The sequence below is a fragment of the Enoplosus armatus genome, chromosome 5, assembly GCF_043641665.1.
Source record: "Enoplosus armatus isolate fEnoArm2 chromosome 5, fEnoArm2.hap1, whole genome shotgun sequence".
Classification (NCBI taxonomy): Eukaryota; Metazoa; Chordata; class Actinopteri; order Centrarchiformes; family Enoplosidae; genus Enoplosus; species Enoplosus armatus.
This window is the reverse complement of record NC_092184.1, coordinates 17,670,945-17,690,474: the sequence shown is the minus strand read 5'-3', so window position 1 is coordinate 17,690,474 and position 19,530 is coordinate 17,670,945. Positions and strand designations below refer to the sequence as shown.

The window sequence follows — 19,530 nt, the reverse complement described above, 5'->3', positions numbered from 1 at the left end:
TGCAGCATGTGCACCTGGTGGGGAACTTCTGTAATGCCACTTGTCAGAGAGATATCAGTCCTGGTTTTAATGTGTGCTCTTATTTTCTTTGTATTTCTGTAGTTGCTGAGCTGGGCCAGGGAAAGCCCACCAGACACCAAAAAACCACTAGATACCTACTATGACTCTGATAATGGCCATCTAGCAGCCTACACCTTCCAGCGTCCCGAGGGTCTCTCACTGGAGCAGCTCTCTCATACACACACACTTCCTGTTATTGAGACTCCAGACATGCAGAGAGGCCTGCACTGCTTCTCCCCATGGCTCACTGCTCAGCACAGGCAGCCCTTCATGGTGGTTGGGCCAGAGGGCTGCGGAAAGGGGTAATTACACACATGCAGAGATGCATACACAAACAACATTTGCACATCAACGAGGGGCCATTTGTACACGCACTTGCAATATTATGTATATGGAGACGCAAACCCAAAATCTGGAACCAAACACCAAAGAATATATGCTTTTTTAAAACATTAATTGAAAATTAATTGAACTCATTGTTGTGATTTCTGAGTAACTATTACATTATCTTACATTCACTAATATAACAACATTGCCATGATTGTTTCATATATTTTATTAAGTAGCAGTCTGTGTTTCTGTAGGCACTGTTCCAGGCAAACCTCATGTTGGTCTGCTTGCGGAAAAAGAGTTAGTGAGGTCACAGTGAAAGAGCGTGCATTATGGATTGTGAGGCAGAGGCACTCAAATGTGGACACTCAAAATGACACAGGCACACAATCAACACTGATTCTTTTATTCAAGACTTGACCTTTCGTGTAAAAGCACTGGCAAGTCAGAATAAGGATCAGATCTGCGTGGGCATGTGTGTGTGATGTATGTGCCCGGGCTTCTGTATGTGTACGTGTCGTTGCCTCCAAAGTAATTGCTTCCCTCCTCAGGGGGTTGAAGAACAAGGGTCACTCAGTTTGCCTTTTACACTCCAGTTGAGTCTCACTCAATGTCTCTGTTTCTCGTCCTCTTGTCTTGCCTCACTTCGCCTGAAAGGTCACTGTGCCAATGAGGCACTGGGTTTGTCAGCTTACTCTTTTGATTTCTAATTAATCTACCCACACATACACTGGAAGGAGCATACATGCACATCATTTACTTTCCAATTATTTTCTCTCTCTGTTTGCGCCCTCACAAAATGTCTCTCTTTGCCTGTGGGTCTGTTCTGACAAACGTTGCTCTCTAGATGCCAAGTAGCCCCCTTAAATACAGCGCTAACACACTTTTTTTCCTGTGATCCTTTCCTGCAGTCCTGGCACCATCCTAAACATATATGAGATGTATAAGAGTCACAAGATTTATTTATTTGGCTGGAGCTGTTAGACCCTGTCTTTTCACACTTTCTAAAAAAGAAGTGGCTGTGTGTTTCGTGACCTTTTTATCTCTATGTATTGTTTTCTGTCTAGCATGCTCCTGCGCTACGCCTTCTCTCGGCTGCGATCCACCCAAGTCGCTGTGGTTCACTGCAGTGCCCAGACCTCATCTCGCCATGTCCTACAGAAGCTCGGTCAGACTTGCCTGTTGCTCAGCTCTAACACTGGTCGAGTCTTCAGACCCAAAGACTGCGAGAACCTGGTGCTCTATCTAAAAGACATCAACCTACCCAAACCTGACAAATGGGGGACCAGCAACCTCACTGCTTTCCTACAACAGGTAGAGAGAACACATAAACCAAAAGACACAGATACTGATTAGTGAATGGATGATGCAGTAAAAAAAAAAGTAGTTTCAATCCCAATGTCCACCCTCAGCTCAGACTTTGATACGGGTTCTGATCACACCAGTGAGGACTTCCATGTAAAGTACTTGGAATCTCTCTTAAAGACTTTTTGAGCCCTTTGATAAATGTCTCGCTTTCTTTCAACTCCTATTTCTTCCATCTTCTTAATTATATCTTTGAGCTCTTTCTCTCCCCGCCTTTCCTCCAGGTTTTGACATATAAGGGATTCTATGATGAAAATCTGGAGTGGGTGAGTCTTGAGAACATCCAGGTGGTGGCCTCCATGTCAACAGGGGGTTCTGTAGGGAGCCATTCGCTCACCTCCCGCTTCTCATCTATAGTTCGTATCTGCACTATAGAGTAAGTATGGTGCAAATATTTTATTTCCCCAACATCACCCCTCATCTCTCTCTGTTTTTCTGTTTCGCTGTTGGTCTCCCTCTCACCCTGACTCTGACCCCCTCTCCTTTTATTTCCCTGCATCCATCTGTGTCTCTGCTTCTTTGCCTCTGCTTTTAGCTATCCAGACAGGGAGCAGCTGCAGACTATCTACTCAGCATACCTGCAGCCAGTTCTCCAGCACAGCCTGGGCAGCCAGGCATCCTGGGCCAACACAGGGAAAACACACCAGCTGGCTGGGTCTCTTGTGCAGCTCTATGAGCAGGTATTGACTTGGACAGGGTGTTCATTCATGTTCACATTTGTTTTTGTTGCAACACAGTCTTGTCTGAGATATTGAAAACATAAACATTTAATTGGAGACTCTGATTGGAATTTTAGTGATTCCACATTGGTTGTGAAGAAGAAAAGCACACACAGGCTGAACACTGACTGATGAATGTGATCAGGAAGAAACCACTTCTCACATTTGCACCACAATAGCACTTCCCAGGCCCTTGTATGCTTTAAAAACAAATGGCCCTTCTTTGAATTCCAGGGTTTTGGTTGAGCAGCGTTTTGGAAAGCACACCAGATTTTTAGATAACTATTGCAAGTTGACGGTTTATAGAACAGGTACATATATTGAGTATTATATTATTATTATATTATTATGTATAGCACAACACTGTAGTCCAGAATGAGATTGGATGGTGAAAATGTCAGAATGAACTTTGTACATTTACGGTTGATAGAAATCAATTCCATTATCATGTGTGGCTTCATATTTAACCTCATCATTTTTTTAGGCATCTTACTCTGAATCACACTTACATAATTGATTATGTGACACTTTCAAGTAATAATTTGATACACTTGTTTGTTGTCTCTCAGGGGTTACTTGCCACCAAAATGTGTGCTGTATGTAAAGGTTGGCTGACACAGCAAACATTTCTCATTTCTGTTGGTATATTTTTTCAACCAAACTACAATATATATATATATATATATAGAGTGTTAGATAGAGTTCTGCAGGACAGTTGTTGTATTCTGTCTGGGACATTGTACAGGAACAGGCTGTCAGTGAATAAAGCCCCATATGGAAAGTTCCAAATTGCAACTATGGATATGGACACACAAATTGTGCTTTCAGAGGTTAAACATCTGTCTCATGTTTGATGCCGTTTATGCTGATGAAACAGACATATAAAGGAACTTATTTTGGTGAATTACTGTAAATTTAATCATACATTCAGCATATCGTCAATTGCCAATGAATTTTGTCCTTTAAATATGTATGTATCAACTATCCCCCCGTGTATCTTTACTCTCAGGTGAAAGCCAAGTTTACAGTGGATGACCACAGCCACTACTTATTTACCCCCTGCATCCTCACAGAATGGGTCCTCAGCCTGATGCGATATGACCTCACTGCAGGTAACCAAACACACATGCAAGAATGCACACATACGGTATTAATATGTGTGTTTGAACACATATTTTTTTTGACAGGAATAAGATTGGTATAATAACCAGGCACGCTCAAATCTTCGCTAAGTTAAGGAACAAGTAAGAACTTTCATTGGGACCCAGACTCGTAAAAATATCACTGTTGTGAATAGGGAACCCTCAAGAATCAGACCCATGGCCCTTAAGGGACTTTTTTTTACCCACATTTCCAGAGGCACTGCTATACGCAAACAAAAACAGAAAGTTGGATTTTCTACTAATTCCTCAGAGTCCTCACGTAGAATAATTTTGCTGCCGCTGAGGAACATAAAGCATTAATAACTCTGTCAGTTTTGATGCCAGAATCAAAAAGACAGCTCCAGATGGCTTAGTTTCTTGTCAGTATCCTTTTAGCTCAGAGCTACTGTCTTCAACTCTCACCTTTTTCTTCATTCGATCCCTCTCTCCTTCCCTTCTCTCTCCTCTCTTTCCTCACTTCCTCTCTGTCACTTGTCTGTCTCCTCCTCTTTTATCATCCTCTCCCTTTGCTGTCCTTTCATCTCTTCCTCTGTCACTCTTTCTCTCCTTCTGCAATGTGTTCCTGCTGTGATAGTGAGTCAAATCATTTATTTTAATTAAACACGTCAGCGGACAAACTTCACTTTTCCTATGCTCATCATTTTTAACTTCTTTCTCCCTCTTTCCCCTCTTGCTGCTTACCTTCTTCTTGGTATGTAACCCCCCTCCCCCCCCTCCCCCGTCTTCATTCTTTTTGTGTGACTGTGTTGATGTTTGTGGTGAGTTTGAGTGTGCATGTGATCACAATGAATATCTTAACAAAACGTCATAACTTGTAGAAATTTAAAGTGGCTGTAACCAATGTTTTACAATAACAATGTATGACGACATGAAAACAATGTGACAATGTGTATGAGGTTGTGCTCATACTGATGAACCTACAGAGAAATATCACTCAAATTTGCAGCGCCCCTCGGCTGTACAGAGTTTTAGAGCGAGTTTCATTGCTTAGCTGTCCGGTCTGTAAATTTCTTGTTGTGGTTCACTCTCATTGCTCTTGCTTTTCAACTTTAAAGGTGATGATATGTCAATGCTGTGTTCACAACTTGTTTTCCCCCAAGTGGCCCAAAAATTGTTAAATTCAAAAGAAATTTAGACTTAAACACAGAAATTAATCCCAATAACAGAGATGACACTAACTTTGAATTTGTGCCCAAGACCAAGCTTAGTTGTGTATTCCCCATGTAAACGAGAAGGGGGTAATTTATGATATCATCAGCCAATTTAAGCTTATCACAGATATAAAAATGGATATGTCAGCCAATAAATAACACAAAATTACATTCAATTTAATTTTGTGTTCAATTAATTTAGGCTGTCCACCAAAGAGCATGGACAAGTTTTTCAACACTTGGTCACAATTCTAATAACCAAATTTAAGGGATTATTATCAAAATTGTTTGTCTATATTATGTGTTTTTATTAAAACATAAAAATTGTTAACACATTGTTTTAATTCTCAAATATTAATATCAGTACCTTCCTAAAAAATCCATAATCAGTCAGGCTTTATTGTCTTTACTGGCTCAGGTGGTAGAATCACCACTGAGGTGGGTTTTGGGCAGGGAAATCATTTGAAAGCCATAGGCATAGAAAATGTTTAGCATGGCAACTTGGCACAGTGTCTTCTTTTCCTTAGTGGTCTTTAAAATTTAATATGCTAGGAAAACCCTGGAGTGTCAACTGTGTCTCTGTTTGACTCTCTTCTTCAGCTCTTTCAATATAATGTGACAGACACCGTTGAAGCCAGAGGCCTATGAGACCACGATTCTGGCTTGTCCCTATAGCCCTCTCTTTTTATCTTGCAGCACTCTGTTGATTCTCGGGGGAATTTAGTAAATTTAGTCTCACCCTTGGAGGTGCTTTTGTCATGCCTGATCTCGCCAAAAACAGCCCTTTGACTCATGTTGGGGCCTGAGTCATAGTGTAAATACTGTGCTGTGTCTGTGTCTGCCCTTTTTGAAACTTAAACAGCTATGACAGATATGGACAGACTACAAAATGCTCATTGTATGTGTTATGGTGTAAGTGAGAAATATAATTTCAGATGATTCATTGAAGTTTGTATGTAATCACCTTTTTTAGTCAGTCTTTGTGCTGGATGTTGTATCAAAGTTCTGATTAGAAACAAATATTCAAACAAAATCAACAGATCTCATCTTGTGTGTAAATGCAAGCATGTGCATGTCTTGAGATATCCTGTTGGGTATTATTTATTTATTATTTATCTCATTTATTCCTTTTTAGCTCAATCTAATGTGACAGACAGCGTGTTGGAGGTGGTAGCATATGAGGCCAGGAGGCTGTTCAGAGACCGGCTAGTTTCCTCCAAAGACCTTCACACCTTTGATAACATCCTATCCTCCATCATAAGGGGAGACTGGGGATCTGATGCTCTAGACAACATGACTGGTATGAGATGAGCTCTATTCTCACTGACATACACCTTCATTCAAATCTACATACACATAGAACAAGTGTTTGCAGGCTCAGATGGATTCAAAAGCCCAACATTAGTGCAAAGCAGGAACGATTCCCTAACAGATTGACTACTTAATGCAATTTTCAGGTAGCCACTCATGTCTGAATAAAAGTAATATTTGATCTGCTCGGTTCTGCATTTATGGCACTTTCTCAGCTAATGGTCTGTTTGCTTATTTTAAACCAGCATGACTTGGATAAAGACTTTCTTCTTTTCAATTGGTTTGTCTGCTCCAAACCACTTGAAATTGTAAACAAAAAACCCACACATAACAATGTTTTTCACTCACTGATCAAGAACATAGTCTCACCCACAGGTAATAACATTTGTATTCCTAGCAGGTGTGAGATGTTGGCCACTGGTTTTAAATCCTGGTTGGGGCTGGCTAGACTCCAATGCCACACTTGCCTGCCAACTCCTAGTGTGAGATAAATGAGAACAAAGTCATACAAGAATCAAGTGTTATACTAGAATGTTTTCTAGTGTTGTCCACACTATACAGGAGGTCCCCTTTGGACCCTAAGAGGAACGAGAGTAAAAAATAAATACAGATCCCACCCTCCTTACATACAAACGCACACACTGTGGTAGTAATACTATTGTGCTTGGTAATGATCTGCACAGCAGTACCTGGCAAATGCTGGCAAGAGCAAGCCATAGCCAGTTTTCAAACTAATATTGGAGGCCAGTTTTAAAAGCATGCAAAGAAAGCTGGCTCAACTCTGAGAGGTGTAATGATCAAGAACAAGTCCTGACTGCTGAATAAACACACTGACATATCTATAATCAAGCCCCTTGAAACTGCTAAACAAAGGCTTACAGTGCTGACAGTTAGACTAAAGACACTAGAGAGGCAGAGGCCTAAAGGATAAAATATTCTCATCACATCAACATCCAAAGTGGGCTTCCAGCCACAGTGTCATACCAAGAAACAACTCACCATAAGTTTAAACTTCACGTCATTGGAGGAGCATACTGATAACACCAGTTGACTAAGAGACACAGAACTGCAATATCTCAGAATGTGGCATCTGGCAATGATTGCAGAGACAGAGCAGTACCTTGCAAGTGAGACAGCTTTTTTTCTTGAACATCCCTGTCATACTGCACATCCTTCTCCACCAACCTATTGCCAAGGCATTGCCTTGACTGCTGAATATAAACATAAGCACTCTGCATTTATATCTAAGCTGTGAGAGATCAGCTGAAGGCTGGTGTAGCCTTAGTGAGAAATGCCTCTTCCAAACTGTGGCCAAAAGTGTAGTCTGCATGCAAAATAAACACCTGCCTACTTCTCTACATCTGGTATGTCTGTGGGATTTTAAAACAAATCAAAATGCCTTTTGCACAGGTTTAACATGCAGACACACATTCTTATCTAATTTTCACATGTATTTGACTGATATTAGTTTGTTTTTGTGACATTTCTGCCTTTTGCTATGCTCATTGTTTTGTGTATTTTGTCTCATTTCTGAAGACAGCCTCTATGTGCACATATGCTGGCGTGTTACTAACAGTCTGTAATATTTCCTCCTGTGTGCAGATGGTTTCTATGTGACATGGGGAGCCTCTGAAGGGGCTATAATGGCTCCAGGCCAGTCTCTACCTCCTCATGGTAAACAACTGGGACGCCTGGATTCTGCTGACCTAAAACAAGTTATACAGAAGGTACACAGTGAGGAACTGTTGTCTGGTGTGGTGTGTGTGTGTGCTATTGATATTTATGCTGATAAAACTAAAGTAAAATCTTGAATGCACGTATTTTTACACTGGTGGTATTGGCACTTTACCTTATTAATTTAAGGATCTGAATACTTCTGCGTCTTATATCAGCTGCTGCTTTTATCTTCGTGTCTCATTCATGTGGTTGTGTTTCTTTGTCTTTGTTCTTATTTTTATTCATTGTATCTGTATTTGTATTTGAGTGTCTGTGGTGCAGCTCCTCACCTGTGTGTGTTCCTCCCTTCACTTCCTCCAGGGAGTAGTGCTGTATAGTCGAGATAACAGGGAGCTGGATCTGCTCCTGTTCTGGGAAGTGTGTGACTTTGTCTCCAGGGTGGATCGTGTCCTGAGCCGACCCGGTGGCTCTCTGCTTCTGGCGGGCCGGAGTGGAGTGGGTCGGCACACAGCCACGTGCCTGGTGTCACATATGCTTGGATACACATTGTTCACGCCCAAAATCTCCCGTGGTTATACTCTCAAGCATTTCAGCAATGATCTCAAGACGGTAAGAGTGGATCGTCTTTTTTATTGGCTCGATTGTTTCACTTTGTGCCAAGCTAATCACTTTTGCAGAATGCACTTGGAGATAATTGCATTGTACTGGCAAGCTTTTTAATTGTCTTCCCATCAACACTTAGATATACAGATATTTTTTCATATTTAAATTGCCAAATTGATTGTTGAGTGGCATCTGTACATAGCAATTAAATCGTAAATGCACAGATTAAACTTTGGCATCAGTCTAGCTGTAATGTGTCGTGTTTATATGTATATCGAACTTATGTGTATGTGTGATGGATGTCTACTGTATGTGTTACGTGTAGGTGATGCAGCTGGCTGGTCTGGAGGGCCAACAGGTGGTTCTACTGTTGGAGGACTATCAGTTTGTTCACCCAGCTTTCTTAGAGATGGTCAACAGCCTGCTGTCATCTGGTGTGTATTGTGTTTGTGTGTTTGTTTTCCATGACTTCCATTTTTATGAGAATTGATTTGACTTGTTGGACTTGAAGGGGTTACAACTTCTTTTTAGGGTTAAGGTTAGAATTTGGACTAGGTTAATGTAAGTGATATTTAGTCATGGAATACGCTTATTTGCTTTCTTGCGGAGAGTTAAATTGGATTGATACCACTCTAAATATGTAGCTGGAACCAGGAGTTGGTTAGCTTAGCTTAGCATAAAGACTGGCAACAGGAGGAAATAGCTAGCTTGGCTCCGTCCACAGGTAACAAAATCTGCCTACCAGCACCTCTAAAGCTCAATAATTAACAAGTTAAATCTTGTTTGTTTAATCTGTACACAAACTGAAGTGTAAAAACGTGGTTTCACTGCTGACTTCCTGGAGTCTCTGCTGGTTGCCTGGCAACCTCAAGTGAAGACAACACTCTAGTGAGCACATGTATTTTCCAAAATGCCAAACTATTCCCTTAAGTTCTACATATAAAGCCGGTTCAGGCCTTACTATCTTATATTAAGTTTCTTCTAAGAGCTAGTGTGTAAGGAAACATGGATCAACTTTCTGATTGTGTTTGTGTGTGTTATGTTTCAGGTGAAGTTCCAGGTCTGTACACCCCAGAAGAATTGGAGCCTCTCCTTTCCTCCCTCAAAGATGCTGCTTCCCAGGATGGATTCAGCGGACCACTCTACAACTATTTTTCCTATAGTCAGTACTGTTTATTTATCAACAGCAGAGTCCCTCTGTCTGTCATTACTGTAAAAGTCTACTACATGTGTCATTTCTTTCCACTGATTGTTCTTTCTGTTTTCTTCTGTGATTGTACAGTATCTGACTTTATTCCTCCCTGCTATGCAGTGGTGTGTGTACTGTAGAAATAGTGTAGTGTCACTGAGGATGAGGCTGCTAGATAATCAAATCAATAGCTCTATTATTGTCAAAGTAAACCCACTAAAGAGCTCCCTGCTCACCTTCACTATCCACCTCTGTCAGGGAGGTACAAGCTGAAAGGGACAATATCAGTGACACAAAAAGTAGTGCCTGTCTTCACATTGCCACTCACTGTCTGTTTCCCTCTCATTTGCTGTGTCTCAAACTGCATTTTGTGATCAACTCCTCCACTGTTTTGTTACCCAACTATTTTGCTATTCTTTGTGTATCACACTCCCTTAGGGATCCAGCATAACCTCCACATTGTTCTGATCATGGACTGCTCCAACTCCAACTTCACCATCAACTGTGAGAGCAACCCAGCTTTCTACCGCAAGTGTTCTGTCCAGTGGATGGAGGGATGGTCTGAAAGCAGCATGAAGAAGGTTAGTGGAGGAAGAGGACGACAACAATAACAGTGACACACTATTAAACAGATATTAAATCAGCAATTGCTGGTAAGGTTCACACCAGTATTAAAGATCAATGATTCTGGCTAAGTGTTGAGTATGGAGATTTACATATGCCAGGAAAGATTGAAAAGACAGACTTGTGTAGCCCAGACTTTAATAATGTTTCTGGCAGGCTAACAGCTGCTCTGCTGTAGCCCCATGCATATTTGTATGCTTTACCAGCATCCAGTGGCTCCAGAGCCAATATTGACCCTATCGCTACAGGCCTTAAGAAGTAAATTTGCTTACCTGTGGTACCTGAAATTTGAAATTGAAAACTTGATACTTTATTTTTAAAAAGCAGGTGAGAGAAGAAAGTTTGTAACGCATGCATCGATGTTTTCTATCTACATTTCACATCTGGTGTGTGTAAACCTTTACCGTGTCAGATTCCCGAGCTGCTGCTGACAAAGACAGAAGGAGGAGGGGAGGAGAATGAAAGAGAGAAGGCCACAAAGGGGAAAAGCTCAGGTAGGAGCACATGTACGGGCGAAAGTCTGTAATTATTTAGAAAATGACCAATTTTGATTAGATAACAATTTGAATTGTGTGACTGTGTAATTTTTGTAGTTCATCCCTGTCATTTCCCCAATTCTAATTGTACTACTCTTCTGTGGATGTGGTTTGTAGACATTTAATTTAATCTTACAGTCTTCCAGTTATCACAATTACAATCTTACTAGTACTGTAACTTCAAAAAGCTGAAAATATTTTTTTTTTGGCTAAGTGCATTTGAATCAGTGTATAGAGTAGTTACTCAAAGGATAATATTATTTTTTGCTGTGTTGTATGTTATGAAACTGACTTCCTAAATTTAAACCAGTTTGTGCTCACAAGCTTCTTCATGCTCTGCTCCCAGCAGGGTTTGCTCAGGGAGACCTATGCCGTTCATTCCTGATGGTCCATGAGTCATGTAGAGAACATGGTGCAACACCCAGCCAGTACATGGCCTTTCTTCATGTTTACACTGCATTATATAGTCGGAAGCAGAGCCAGCTCACCACGAGACAACAGCATCTGCAGGTACAATATCAGCTATAGTTCAAGCTCCATATACACAAAGAACTAAGATGCATGGAAAAATGCTCACACCAGGTGTTTGTTTGATTGTTTTCCACAAGCTCATTTGGTAGACAGCCAAAGACAAAAAAAGTAGCCAGGTTTGATGAGTTTTTGTGTACCTCAAAATATAAAAGTAAAAGTATATTGTTTAGCATGTTGAGCACTGATAAACCCTTATTTCTATGTACAACAGTCTTGATTTATTAATTACTGAACATTTCCAATCGCAAATGCAGTGTCTGTAAGTCAGCACACTGAACTTGTTTTAGTTTAATTTTCTAGGTTTGTTTGTTTTGGCTCATACATCGGACTCATATTTCATGTCTCACATGTTATGATTGACTACTTGTGTCTGCAGGCAGGGGTGTCTAAGCTAAACGAAGCTAAGGCATTGGTCGATGAGTTGAAGAGGCGGGCTGCAGAGCAGAGTGCACTGCTGAAGACTAAACAACATGAGGCAGATTCTGCCCTGCAGGAAATCACCACCTCCATGCAGGTGTGTGTGCTGTGTGTGTGTATGTATGTTTGTTTGTGACTGTGTGTATTCCAGTGTGTAACTTTGACACTCAGTGGCAGGCAGGACAGAGGTTTTGCAGGGTTTCATGTCTCCTCCAAGTTGCATATATCCTCATCTCAACTCTCACTGCGGCCCTCCTCCCTGCTGGCCCTCTTCTGTTCTGCTCTCTTCTCTTCTCTTCTCTTCTCTTATCCTCTCTTCTCTTCTCTTCTCTTCTCTTCTCTTCTATTCTCTTATCCTCTCTTCTCTCCTCTCCTCTCCCCCTCACAGTTTCATATCTTATCTTTGACTCTCTCCCCTTCACTCGTCCTCTCCTCATCTGCATTGTATTATACAAGCAACTTTTTCTGGATTTCCCACAGCGATGTCTCCCCTGCAGTGAAGACACTATTTATTTAGTTTGTGTGTGTGTGTGTGCGTGCATCTGTTTGTTCTGTGACGTCTCATCCAGTGTTTTTCTATCTCTTGATCAGTGGCGTAGCCAGAAATGAAATTGCAGCTGCGCCTGAATAAAAGTGGATGGGCCACACAATTAATTCCATAAAGAGCTCAATATACGGTACATTACAAGTGCAAAGGTGTTCTGCTACGCATCATACTGACATCCCTCAACAGCCCTAAAAATCAAACCAATGCACTCTGTTCAGTTACTACAACAAGACACAATGTTCTGAATCTGAAGCACCCCATAGCAGATGTAGGGACAGTAAAAACAGCTTCACACACAGCGACTGCATATAGTATTAAGCATCAAAGCCAAGCCATGTTATTTAATACATCTGCAATGCACAGCCAAAGACACAACATTCACAACCACCTTCCATGTCATCACTATTTTGGTATGATGCCAAAACACACAACAGGCTTCAATGACAACAGCCTGACAAATTGAATACAGCAAAAATAAAAAATTAGGCCTACCTTTGATGTCTTCCTGGGGTCATATTAATCCATAATTAGGCCAACAGGACGAGGCGTAGACGTCAGGGCTTCTTGTTGAGGATAGATATGATTTCATCATAGTTTGACAGTTCCGGTTCAAAAGACAAAAGGGTAAAATTGTTCAGGCGAGATGTTGACATTGAGGCTCTCAGTCTTGTTTTTATCAGATTTGTTGTTGAGAAAAGTCTCTCCACTGTACATGATGTCATTTGCAGGGTTACAATACCCCTTAGCAGTGCACTGACATTGGGGAAAATCTCTGCTGGACACTTGTCAAGCACTTCCATTAAAGGTGGATAGTTTTGTCCCGCATCCATTTTGCATCTAATCTGTTGTATGAGTATTCAGCTTCTGTGATGGATATGCCAAACCCTTTGCTCGGGATCCTCAGCTGCTGAAGTTCACCAAATGTTGCGGATCCAGGCAGTAAGGAGGCCGCGGCTCGCATGATTCTAACTTTTCCTGTCCACTTTCTTCTGAAAACTCAGCCAGACTCAGATCAAATAGCTGCAGTGTTTTATTTACAGATGCTGACTTGGAGCTCCATCATACATCAGTAGCTCTCTCTAGCTCAATTAGATCCCGATTGTCTTTCCTTTTGCAGTTGCATGATTTGTTTTGCCATTGTTAGGTTAACTTTGTTGGTCACCACAATAAGCTACAGTCACATTAGCTTGCTTGAGAACAACCAATTTGGTGTACTGTGGTAGATCTCAGTTGGCAACGCCATTCAAACTGTCAATTGCAGCACATGTCACACATGTTTAAAATACAAAGATTTTTTTTCGGTTGAAATAAATCATAGACAGATTGTTTCCTCCTCTGTCTGGAGGATGGATAGATAGATGGATGGATGGAGGGGGAAAATGGAGCTGAACCCTGTTCATTAGTTATGATGTCCTTCTGTCTTCCTCACTGTGGGGAATCTTCTGTGTGAGATGGAGGGAAGGAGAGAGAGGGAAGAAACAAGAGAAGGAAAAACTGTCAGCAGAGTCAGTTTGCAGAGTGATAATTAACGACTAGACTCATCCCTTTGGGCTGCAGTAACCATGTCTCCTGTAGAGATGGAGGCAGCAGGGAGGGAAAAAAAGAAGGAGGAAGACTGGGGCAAAGAGATGAAGAGTTGAAACAAGCTAGGTGGAAGAGTGATAGAGGCTTGGGGAAGATGGAAACATTCGGAGTAGGAAGCAGTGGAGGAGGAAGGAAAAAAAGATTTGGCGAGGGAATAATGATAATGTGTGGTATATAGGAAGGGGTCAAGGCTTGACAAGGGGAGAATTCGAAGGATGGGAAACAGTCAATTAAGAGATTAGCTTTGGGTGAGGGTGATATGTGATAAGATGGATAGATTCTTGGGATATAGAGGTGAGAGGGAGGAAGTGTTGGAAAACGATGCTGCCAAACGTTCATCCCTGTGTCTTATTCTGACTGTTCCGAAACCAAATCTTTCATCTTCACTCAGAGGAGGACTGGGACTGTCTGACATATCTCAGGATTGAAATACTAAAAAAGAGACTCATTTACATTTTAAAAGGTTGTTTAGATTGAAATAAGTTGCACTATCTCTAGGTCTTAGGTCACGTTTCCTTGGGGAATAGCAAGTTGAATACTGTATATAATATTCTTCTGTTTCAGAATTTGAAACATTTGACAGTTTTTTCAGCCCAACACAACAAACATCACATGATCTTTTTGATTATTCAGAATGCCAGTGACCAGAAGACAGAAATGGAAAAGATAAAAGGGAAGATGGCCCAAGAAGTGTCCAAGATTGAAGAGCGAAAGGCCAAAATAGATGATGAGCTGAAGGAAGTACAGGTAAGTTGTCTGCTTGACTTGTGCAGTCAGTATGACATTCTCTGTCAGTTACTGAAATACACATACATACAGCTGCCCTCCACCTTTTCCAAACTTGCCATCCCAGCTGTACTTATCCCTTCTTTATCTCTGTATCCCTCTCTCTTCTTACCATCGCGGCCCCCTAGCCTTTGGTAGATGAAGCAAAGCGTGCAGTTGGAAACATCAGGCCTGAAGCTCTGTCTGAGATTCGCTCCCTCCGCATGCCCCCAGACGTCATCAGAGACATCCTGGAGGGGGTACTAAGACTGATGGGCATCTTCGACACCTCCTGGGTCAGCATGAAGAGGTGAGAGGGGAAGAGATGGGAAGAATGTGTAAAAGGATAGACAGAAGAAGGACGAAAAAAGAAGGCTGGATAGATAGATATAAGAGAGATATAAGAGAAAGTTACCCCCGTTGGGAGTAATTAAACTGATGAGGATCTCCCTCTTGGGTTATCAAAAAGAGGTGTTCGGAGGTGATGGGGTGTTAAGGGATGGATTGGGACAGAGGAAGAAGAGGAAAGGTTTGACACAGCTGGGAAAGAATGGAGAGAAGAAGAAATCTTTATACCTGGGTTAACATGAAGAAATGTGATAACTTTAGCACTATCTGTGAAAGAATAAATTGTAATAAAAAACCCAAACCATTAATTTCAGATAAATATGTCAAAATACGTATTTGTGTGTGCATCTCATGTACTCACATATGTATGCTGCATTACTGTGTCAATTCGTTTATGTTTTAATGTAGATTTAAATTAGCTTTTGCCACCTTCAGAGGGGATCAGACAGACAAAAAATGTTCTGCCCTGCTAATGACTCGTATTAATTGGGTGAGTGAACTCCACTCTGAGTACTGCAAGTAACAAAGACATTGAGTGAATGTGGGGTGTGTGTGTGTGTGTGTGTGTGTGTGTGTGTGTGTGTGTGTGTGTGTGTGTGTGTGTGTGTGAGAGAGATTGAGAAAGAGTGAGGAGTGGGGGGGTGGGGGTGGCAGAGATGGATTTGCTGAATATGAGTAACAAAGACAATACGTTGCAATTGATTGTGCTCAATTAGAGATGAAAATCTTTAAGTCTCATCATTTTAGGCTTGAATTAACATTAACTTCCTCATTTTCTAGATAAAAATTCACTTAATTCTATGTCTCTCTCTAATCATCTGTCTCTCTATCATGTCGTCACTTTGCTTTCTTGCCATGACATGTAACATCAAACTCTCACTCACAACATATTGTCTGTGTGCCTCTCTTTTTTTCCCCACTGCTTTATTTGTCTCCTTCTCATGTCCACATCTCTCTCTCTTCCTTGTGTTTTTTTCCTTTCCCATTTTTTCTGTAGCTTTCTGGCTAAGCGTGGCGTGAGGGAGGACATAGCTACATTTGAGGCCAGGAACATCACCCCTGAGATTCGCCAGAGTGTGGAAGAGCTGCTCAACAGGAACAAGGCCTCCTTCGATCCCAAGGTCAGCTAGTCACGATAGCAGAATGAGAATTAGATGTGTGGTTGTTGGATGTTATTAACCCCTTGTTTATTTTTCTGCTGGCTGAAGAAGATGGTATTGTGGCTATAACTGAGTTGTTTCTGTGATGCTGTTGTTTTTATGGTCAGAATGCAAAGCGTGCAAGTGCAGCAGCTGCACCTCTAGCTGCCTGGGTCAAAGCCAATGTCCAATACTCCCACGTCCGAGAGAGGATAGAGCCACTGGAGAGAGAGCAGGCCGGACTACTGGAGTAGGCACACACACACACACACACACACACACAAACACCACGATGGTACGCATAGACACACTCTTCATGATAAATATAGACACACATGAGATACCTTACTGTGTTTTGTGTGTGTGCGTGTGTGTGTGTCCAGAAACCTGAGGAAAACAGAGAATAGGAAGAATAAGCTGGAGGACCAGCTCAACTCTGTTGGAGCCAAAGTCAATGAGTTGAAAGAGAAGTATGCCTCCTTCCAACTTTCCATCTATTCTTCCTGCCTTTGATCTTTCCATTTCTACTGTATTTCACCTGTAAAAAATATTATGGTCGTTACATTGTCATAAATTACCCATGTAATGTTTTTGTAATAAACCATAAGACTTCAAGTTGACTAAGATAAGAAAAAAAAGAAACAAACAGATGCAATCATCAAGTCAAGAACTTGCTCATTCTGTCTTATGGTGTGGTCAGACCAGAACTGGCAAAGCAAATTTTATTTCTACGCTATAGTGAAAAGTATGGCTGGAAATAATGCAGCGAACAATATGCTTCTGGAGGTATCTCAGCTAGCAGGCTAACAATAGCATTCCACAATTGAGAAATTATATACTTTTTTGTAGTTGCCTTCCTTTTCACTCACTGCCAGCCATGCAACATCCCTCCTTCTCTGCTGCTTGTATTCTTCCACCATGTAGTTATATAAACAAGGATACAAACAATCAATAATGCCTGAAGGGCAGGTCTTTGCCACCCTCTTTTAAATTGGCTGGACATTGGCCAGTCTCACTACGTATCAGGTCATAGTTCAACAGAGGTGAACTTCACACTGCATGTGTCACTGAGTCCTTATGCTCTCTCTGCTGCTCTTTCCTCCAACATCTTCAACCTTTGCTCTCTTGCTGTCTGTCCTGCCATTTATCTTCTTGTCCATCCCTGTTCGTTACAATCAGCTCTTAACTGTGTGCATTGAACTGAAAGATTTCTTGCTTGCACTGGCCATTCCTTTCCTCTCCCCCTCTCCTTCCATACTTTCTTGGTGCCTCACCTCGCCTCACCTCACATCACACTGTATTGTATGTAAAATTCCATGACATGCATACATATTTGTTTTGTACTTTCAATGGCATGGAAGCAGCTACATAGATTATACATCAGAGAATTTTTTAAATGTTTACGATCAATTTAATGTATCTTTAGAGATTAAACAAATTTCAGAATATCAGTCTTAGAAATTAACATAGATCCCATATCAAACACGTGTATCTCTTTTCCTCCTTCTTACTCTTTCCTCAGGTTTCAGTGTTATACTACAGAGGCAGCTAAGTTGGAGGCTGAGGTGACAAAAGCTCAGGACACGATTACTGCGGCCCAGCAGCTCATATCGCAACTGGACGGAGAACACACGCGGTGGAATGCACAGGTAGTTTGATGCATGAGAGTGTTGATGTGTGTATTGGTGTGGGAGGTTATACACATTTACTAAGAAAGGGGCTCATTTACCATGTAAGAGCAACAGGAGGTGTGTGAGTGTGAGTGTGAGTGTGTGTGTGTATGTGACGGGGATGTATCCTGCTGTCTTGAGTCCCTTCTGGCTGTTTTTACTCCTCTCTACAGCATCTGTCTGCACCTTAATTAAAACACTCAATCTCTTCCTGACATACACACTTGCACATACACCCTCACACTCACTGCCTCCCTCAAGGCCCGCACCGAAGAGCCAGTTTACTCTCAACTCACGTATTTCCATATACTCACACATACACACACACTGCCCATCCCTAACACTATGCAGTAGTTGTGGTTTACTATATGTTAATGCCTCTAAGTTGTTTAAGTTTTTTAAGGGAAGGGAGAACCACATAGAGAGAGGGGTACTCGACTACAGAGTAAGTGGTGCAGAAATAGACACACATTTTGAGTTTATGTGTAGAATGTGGCAGGATGTTTGCCAGTATTGATACAGTAGACCAGAGATGATATAGTCCTGAAAACCTGCAGCCTCAAAGATGTGGGCATTCAGGGGCCATGAGGCTTGACAATTAAACCCAATGCATGGTTATTAGCTAAACACCTTTCACCTTTCTGTCTTTCCCCGCTGTGGGATGAATAAAGTCTAAGTCTAACATGTGTTTGTGCATTTGTTGATCCCCTGACATGCTCCTAGACTACCTCAAAGGAATCCTGATCATCCTAGAAATTACAGCAGTAATGTCACTTTAGCTCATAATGACCAAGTGTGTTCCTACATTTGTGGGTTATTTCTATCTTGTGTTCTTCTCAGAATCAGTGCAGACATTTGAGGATTATTTGGAGCTCTGAGATGGGTTTACGGTTACTTACCTTTCTTTTTTTTATTTTTCTTCTATCTTTCTCTTCTTTCATCTCAACCTTCATTACATTCTTCCCTCTGAATCCTCCCAATCCCCATGTTGCCCTTCCCTCTCTTGTCTTTCTCTTTCCATGCTTTTTTCACCCTAATCACCTACCTGTCTGTCTACCCATCCCCGTCCTCTATCTCTGTTTTTGTTTCTCCCTGTGTCTCTCTGTCTGTCAGATGTCTGAGATAAAGAACGAGTTGGACACGCTCCCTATGAGGGCTATGCTTGCTGCAGCCTTCATCACCTATCTGTCTGCTGCTCCTGAAGACCGTAGAAGACACTGTCTGGAGACATGGATGGCTCAATCTGGACTACAAAGTAGATATACTCCTTCTAATACTAAAGGCCAACACACTAGTACCAGGATATGCCAACTCCTATATTAAACAGCCTACACAAACACACGACTATGACAATTCACTGTGTTGATACATATGGTACATATGCAATACTTTCAAGGTCCTGGGTCTACTATATATTAGTGCTGATTAAATAATTCTGAAAGTGCATAGTGTTAAAATTATGCAATTAACTACCTAACTTCCTAATCATGTTGGTATTTTGTCTTTATTTTCCATCATGCGAGTAACTTAAAAAGTACTTAAAAAAGAAAAAATACTCACACTCACTCATTAAGAATTGCACTACAGAAGAGTTTTTCAGCACTTTCTGGATTTCATTTCTCAGATGCCAAGCGTAATCACCCTCGTTTATCAGCTGTCTATTCAGACATTAATATTCCATCCACACAAATGAACCTTTAAATGTGTGCAAAGTCTCTTCCAGCACTAATTGTTGTGTCATTAATAGCTCTGACCATATAATTAGGCCTGGCAACCTCTTTCCCAAACGGTTTCAGATGTG

At 41.3% G+C, this 19,530-nt stretch overlaps 1 protein-coding gene across 1 annotated transcript in view; it reads left to right on the top strand.

Annotated features, from left to right (window-relative positions):
- The window catches only part of dync2h1 (dynein cytoplasmic 2 heavy chain 1), a 102,157-nt gene that overhangs the window by 28,004 nt on the left and 54,623 nt on the right, over positions 1 to 19,530 (top strand). The window contains exons 46-66 of the mRNA XM_070905187.1: positions 103 to 362; positions 1,458 to 1,704; positions 1,980 to 2,131; positions 2,291 to 2,435; positions 3,484 to 3,610; positions 5,942 to 6,088; positions 7,702 to 7,826; positions 8,137 to 8,385; positions 8,705 to 8,813; positions 9,428 to 9,541; positions 10,007 to 10,149; positions 10,605 to 10,686; positions 11,078 to 11,238; positions 11,636 to 11,773; positions 14,441 to 14,554; positions 14,722 to 14,882; positions 15,918 to 16,041; positions 16,188 to 16,309; positions 16,443 to 16,529; positions 17,582 to 17,708; positions 18,843 to 18,984. Coding sequence (XP_070761288.1) covers positions 103 to 362; positions 1,458 to 1,704; positions 1,980 to 2,131; positions 2,291 to 2,435; positions 3,484 to 3,610; positions 5,942 to 6,088; positions 7,702 to 7,826; positions 8,137 to 8,385; positions 8,705 to 8,813; positions 9,428 to 9,541; positions 10,007 to 10,149; positions 10,605 to 10,686; positions 11,078 to 11,238; positions 11,636 to 11,773; positions 14,441 to 14,554; positions 14,722 to 14,882; positions 15,918 to 16,041; positions 16,188 to 16,309; positions 16,443 to 16,529; positions 17,582 to 17,708; positions 18,843 to 18,984 — 3,076 coding nt within the window. The remainder of the gene's footprint in view (positions 1 to 102; positions 363 to 1,457; positions 1,705 to 1,979; positions 2,132 to 2,290; positions 2,436 to 3,483; positions 3,611 to 5,941; positions 6,089 to 7,701; positions 7,827 to 8,136; positions 8,386 to 8,704; positions 8,814 to 9,427; positions 9,542 to 10,006; positions 10,150 to 10,604; positions 10,687 to 11,077; positions 11,239 to 11,635; positions 11,774 to 14,440; positions 14,555 to 14,721; positions 14,883 to 15,917; positions 16,042 to 16,187; positions 16,310 to 16,442; positions 16,530 to 17,581; positions 17,709 to 18,842; positions 18,985 to 19,530) is intronic.